Below are 6,000 nucleotides of genomic sequence, written 5' to 3' on the forward strand. Positions count from 1 at the left end.
ACAAATACAAAGGAAATCAACGACTTACAGAGAAAAACTGAAGCTGTAGTTTTAAGACTGAAGGCTCTCAGTACCTTGGGTATTTTAGGTTACTCGTGTCCCCCACATATCAGAAAATTCCTAATGAAAGCTTCCTCTTTCCTGACTACCTTTCCAGTGCTAGTTCTGCAAATTCAAAGAAACTTTCCTCAATCCTTCCTGATCTTCTGCAGCTATCTACCAGAGCAGTAGTACTGTTAGTACTTTAGCGCAGATGTTATCATTCCTTCTACATTTGTCTTGCTCTCTAGCTAGCCAACTGTCTATCCATATTTTGAAGTATGCACTTCCTCTCCCAGGCATTCAAAGATCCCTAAATACTGGGTTCTGACTTAAATTTGGTTGGAATTTCTGAAATCCTTAGCATTACTACACATTGCACGAGTGGCAATATTTTAATTGCCACTTAACAAACAAAAAAGCTTGACTTTTATGCACGGTGAGAGAAAATCTTCCCAGAAACAAGAACCTACCAACTATTACTTTAAATTTAAATATTATAAAAGTTTATTAGTTGGGCGGTTGCAATTCTCTAGCTCTATAGAGCAGACGCAGAAAGGGATTGTGCTTTAACAAAACTATATTAACAGCTTCAAATAATGTGGAATACCTTTAAACTGTGTTAAAAACATCTTTCCAGAATCAGAAAAGTAGATTAGAAAACTCCCAAAGGCTTCACACATTGAAAGCAGGCATTTATTGTTCCAGGGAAAGAAGACTCAATTAGAAAAAAAATCATCTTATTAATTAATAGTTAAGCCAGGCAGCGGCTTTCTGGAAGGCAGAGGGAATCAGGCTCTCAGCGATTAATTTCAAACCAACGAAAGCTGAGTTTGTGCTCAGGCCTTCTGCGCCTGCCTGGGTGCCACTCCCCAGGGCAGTACTTCGGCTCAGAGCAATAGAACAATCTCAAGCAGAGATCACAGGAGAATCTTGAAGCCTGAGTGTTGGCTCCTACTCCTCTAGGCTTTCCCGCTCCGCCCTGGCCAGTATCAACTCCCCTTGACCTCGGTGGGCGCATCAGGGCACAGCTAGGCACCTAACCGAGACATCAGGAACCTGGCACCCACTGGTAGCTGAAATTCTGGGATTCGGGGTGTTCCAGATTCAGGATCGTTTTCAGTTAGGAAAATTAGGTTTTGGAATCTTGCCATCTCATCCTTATTCCCCGGGGGAGAAGGGAGAAGTGGAGTCGGGGCCGGGGGCGGGGGGCGCAGAGGTTGCGGGCGCTAAAAACTTTGCATCCTTCTTTAGACAGGTAAGAACTATCCCAATGCACACACCAGCGGGTGCTCTCCCCCTTCCAGCCTCCAAAGGGCACCTACTCACGACGCCTCCCCGCTCAGGTGTGCGGGATCCCCAGGCTGGGTGCCCGGCGAGCGAGTGTCACCTTGTGGTCCGCTACGCCGAGGTATCCATCCAGCGGCCGCGGAGCCGCGGGCGGCCCGGGGCGCGGCTGGGGGCTGCTGTCGACCGAGGGCTGCGTGTGGCCGGTCGCTGCCGTCTGCTGCTGGTGCTGCTGCTGTTGTTGCTGCTGCTGCTGTTGTTGCTGCTGTTGCTGCCGCTGCTGCTGCTGCTGCTGTTGCTGCTGCTGCTGCGGCCGCTCCTTCTGGCCGCCGAGGCTGCTGTACACGAGCAACAAGCTGGTGCACATGGTGGTGAGCGCTAAACACACTGCCAGACCATGGCGCTGCGGGCGGGGTGGGGGGTGGGGGAGAGAGAGAGAGAGCAGAACCTGAGAGTCCACCCGGCCCGAGAGCGCCCCGCGGGGATACCCACGCCGGAGGCGGCAGACGATCACCCGGGTCCCAGTCTCAGCCGCGCTCAGCCCGGGCGCAGGAGGCGCGGTTGCCCGCGCGTACCGCAGGGGACACTCCCGGCTCCTCGCCGCTCCGGGTCACGGCCGCCTCCCAGATGCCTCGGCAGGGGGCAGGTGGTGCGTGGCGAGCGGCGACCCGGGCAGTGGAGGGCTCGCACTTGGCGGGGTGACGGGGGATCCTCTAACCCCGGAATCGCTAGACCTTTTCCGCTTTCTTTCTCGATCTGTTTATTATTATTATTATTATTATTATTATTATTATTATTATTATTGCATCAGTTGGGGTTCTACCTCGGCGATCCTTGCAAGTTTGAAATTTGCCAAGGTAACCAAGAAAGTCTGCCAAGGTCCTTCTCTCCCCGCCCCTCTTAGTTTCTGCCAGGCTGTGGCTTTTGGCCATCCTCTCCACCCCCCCAACCCCCCACCCCCAACCCTCTCCCCGGGCAAAGTGCCCACCCTCCGCCGCGTATCCAGCTCTCCACGCTGCCCACCGCGGACCTCTCGTCGGAGATCCAGGAGCGCTTGCAAACCCGAGTTTCCACCTCGGCTCCGCAGTTCCAGAGCGAGGCAGAGCCGGGGATTCGGGAGGGAACGCGGAGCAGGTGGAAAGTTGTCCCTTTGAAACAGGCGACCTGGCGACGCGGGGTTAAGCGTCCCTGGAGCTCCCCCGTGCGCCCCCGGGGACGCGGCGCTCGAGGGTCCCCGCCTTTGCCCGGAGGAGTTGCAACAAATGACTCACCATCAGGGTCTTCATTTTGGGCACCGCTTTTGTGCAGAATCCTCAGACACGCGCGTCCGGGGCCACTTTTTCTTGGAGGGTTTCCATGGTGGGTGAGGGGGCAGGAGGGGCGGCTCTGGTGCTCGCCTGGCGGCCAGCCGGGGCTCACTGAGCCGGAGAGCCGCGGGACCCAGGAAGCGCCGCTGTTGCAGAGATTAGACACTGAATTAAAACTGAGCCGGACCCTCGTAGTCTCTCAGTGATCTACACAACTGCCGCCTGCCGCCGCCTGCTGGGTCCTAGAGACCTCTGCATCCCCCCTTCCTGCCCCCGAGTAATCATCTTCTCGGCGGAGTGGAATTTCTGGGGCGAGAGAGTTAATGCGGCTAGTCTTACCCACCTCTTGGTCCGCGGGTTTGTCTTTTATGAAGTCATCAAGTATGAAGGAAGGAGAGCACAATTGGACTCTGAACATGATAGCCATCCGGATATTTCCAAAGTCAATTTTTTGTTTTGCGATTTGGGGGGGAAAACAGGTCAGTGGCCCCAAATGTCAATAGGTGCTGGTAATAAGAGCATGCACATTTGTGTGGCTTGAATAGGGGAAACTGCCACTAACTTGGTCTTCTAAAGATTACTCATGATTTCAATTTTTCAATGATAAGCGTTCTCATATTATCTACCCCCATCATTTTAATTGTAAAATTTATTTTTTAAACAACCTTCATATCGTATTTCATCTCATTTTTCTATCCAGTTCTTCTCTCAGATGTTACAATTTATATTTTTCTCAGATGATTGAGGTCTCTAGTTTTAAATTTTTAAAAACATTCAGCACATAATACTCATGTGATTAACTGGACCTGTAGATTGTTCTTAATTTTAATGAGAGATTTCTGGCTGCTAAAGATAAAACTATTTACTGCATATTTCCCAAGAATCCAAAGGCCTTCAGTGCTCTCCATATGCTGCTCTACTGCCCTAACGGTCCATATTTTCACATTCAGAACCTCAATTAAAATTTTTAAATTATTGTTTTACATAGGGAAATTTACTGCAATAGTCTGTTTTATGGATACTCTTTCCTCTGCATTTAATTGCAAATAGCATTTGTTAAATATCTAATTTAGTTAAAAACATATTTCTTGTGAAATTACTCAAGGAGAATAGTTGTCTTAATGTATTACTTAACACCTCACCTGTAGCCATGTACTGTTAAAGATTACATTAAGATGAAAATGATCAGCAGGCCAAGTGAACCATAGGCACAATAAGCGCTTTCTCAAGGCCAAAAAAGACATTACAATCTTTTTTTTTTTTAAATCTTTGCTAATCCATTGCTGGACTGATGATATAACAGGAACTATTTTTAACTTATGAGGCATCCTTCCATTCTGAGTATTAACAAAGTTAAAATTATTCTAACTTGCTGCAATGACTATCAATGCCATGCTTAGGGGAAGGCTAGAGACTCAGGGATTTAGCCTTTCAAGGAAAAAACAAAAATTTGAAACACTATCCAACATTGCCAGCTTGAAGCTATTTATTCAATTTGTGCTTTAGGCATGAATAGTACCAGTTGTTAGGGCAGGAAAAGCAGCAGCCTGAGGAGAATCTTATCTGGTCTTGGCAATTCTTTATTGTATGGTTGCACTTGACACTCAAATTAGTGAAACAAAGGACCAACTTGATGAATCATTGCAAGCAGATTATCTGTGTTTCTCTAGGACTCTTTTTGAGATCTAACTAGACACAGCTCCTGCATTTTTCAGGATCCTTCCCCTTCAATCTAGCAAGTTGCCCAGTGACCTATAAAACACTTCTAATATATTTTGACATGCCAAACAGAGCCATCATAGTTATGATTTAAACTCATGGCAGCACGTTGGACATCTGTTACACGATATGTCTGACCAAATTCATTAAGCTTATGCTTTTTTCCTATCCCTTTGGGGATAGCAGTTAGCTAGTTGTTAAATCTACTTATGAAATGACCAGGGTAAATTTAAAACTGTAATTCTGAACTTGATTTGAATGAATTCAAGTCTTTGATGAGGTTGATGAGATTGTTTTAAGCCCTCTGGCCTGAGAGCCAAGTGAACAAGGACGAGTGAAGGACGAAGAAAACAAGAAAGAGGAAAAGGGGAAAGCCTTTTGCTATTCAATTCTGTGATCATAAAGTTCATTTTTTTATCACTTGCTATCTGGAGGTTCTACCTTAGGTGCTACAACTACAACTAGATTACACACTCTCTGAGAGCTCACATGTGTGGCAATAAGTACAAATAAGCATGTGAAGTGTGTAAGGTCAGTTCATAGAAAGAATTATATAACATACCAATATATAATACATCTCTCTCACACATATATATACATGTGTGTGTATATGTGTATACATATATGCATTTATATATCACCGTCACTGTCCTCCTGTTGTTCATCAATTTGCTCGAGTGGGCCCAGTAACTTGTGACACTTGTTACTGTGTTTGGCATATCGAATACGTCACGGGTAGCTTGCCAGGCTCTCTGGGAGGGGCAGACGAATCGATCCTGGGTCAGCCACGTGCAAGGCAAATGCCTTACTTGCTGTGCTATCACTATCTATCTATCTGTCTCTCTCTCTATATGTGTATATATATATATGTTTTTATATATATACATATATATGTTTTGGGGACACACCCAGCTGTGCTCAGGGTTTCCTCCTGGTTCTCTGCTCAGGGATCACTCCTGGCTGTGCTTGGAGGACCATATGGGATACCAGGAATCGAACACAGGCTGACCATGTGCAAGACAAGTATTCTACCCACTGTACTATCATTCCAGCTATATAGGCTTGGGGCTGATTCCTAAATCATCTATACTCAGGGATTACTCCTGACATTACTCAAGGGCTCCTATGTGGTATCTGGGATCAAACTGGGATTAGCCACATGCAAGTCAAGTGTCATAACTGTGATATCCTCTGGTCCCAAAAGTTTGTTGTTTATTTTATCTTTTTGTTTGTTTTTCAGGCCACACACTGAGATGCTCAGAGCTTGCCCAAGGATGGCTTACCTGGCTCTGTGCTCAGGAATCATTCCTGGCAGCACTTAAAGGCTCTATGTGATGCCTGGGACAGAAATGGAATCAGCTACTTGCAAGGTAAACACCTTCTATATTATTTATATAGATTAGTATGATTATTATTTATTATTTTATTAAGTTTATTATTTATTAAATGTCTACTAAGTCAGGTACCTAGCCTGTGATTCCCTACTGTGCATTAGAGACTAGGGGTATCTGGAGAAATAGATCAGATCACACAGCTCAGATCTTTGTGCAGAACACTGTGCCCTGAAGGAACTTGCTATTTATTGTTTTTTTTTTGATTCAGTGCTATGAGACTTTATGTGAAAAAGAGCTAGAAATAATCAAAATTT

General features: G+C 46.1%; 1 protein-coding gene across 1 annotated transcript in view; it reads right to left on the reverse strand.

Moving 5' to 3' along the window:
* The window catches only part of ST6GALNAC5 (ST6 N-acetylgalactosaminide alpha-2,6-sialyltransferase 5), a 230,310-nt gene extending 227,409 nt beyond the window's left edge, over positions 1-2,901 (reverse strand). Inside the window, exons 1-2 of the mRNA XM_056122969.1 lie at positions 2,598-2,901; positions 1,430-1,729 (exon numbers count right to left, since the gene is read on the reverse strand). Coding sequence (XP_055978944.1) covers positions 1,430-1,729; positions 2,598-2,612 — 315 coding nt within the window. The 5' untranslated portion in view covers positions 2,613-2,901. The remainder of the gene's footprint in view (positions 1-1,429; positions 1,730-2,597) is intronic.
* Between the last annotated feature and the right edge of the window lie 3,099 nt (positions 2,902-6,000).

This window comes from Sorex fumeus, unplaced genomic scaffold, assembly GCF_029834395.1.
Source record: "Sorex fumeus unplaced genomic scaffold, SorFum_2.1 ptg000047l, whole genome shotgun sequence".
In the NCBI taxonomy this organism is placed as follows: Eukaryota; Metazoa; Chordata; class Mammalia; order Eulipotyphla; family Soricidae; genus Sorex; species Sorex fumeus.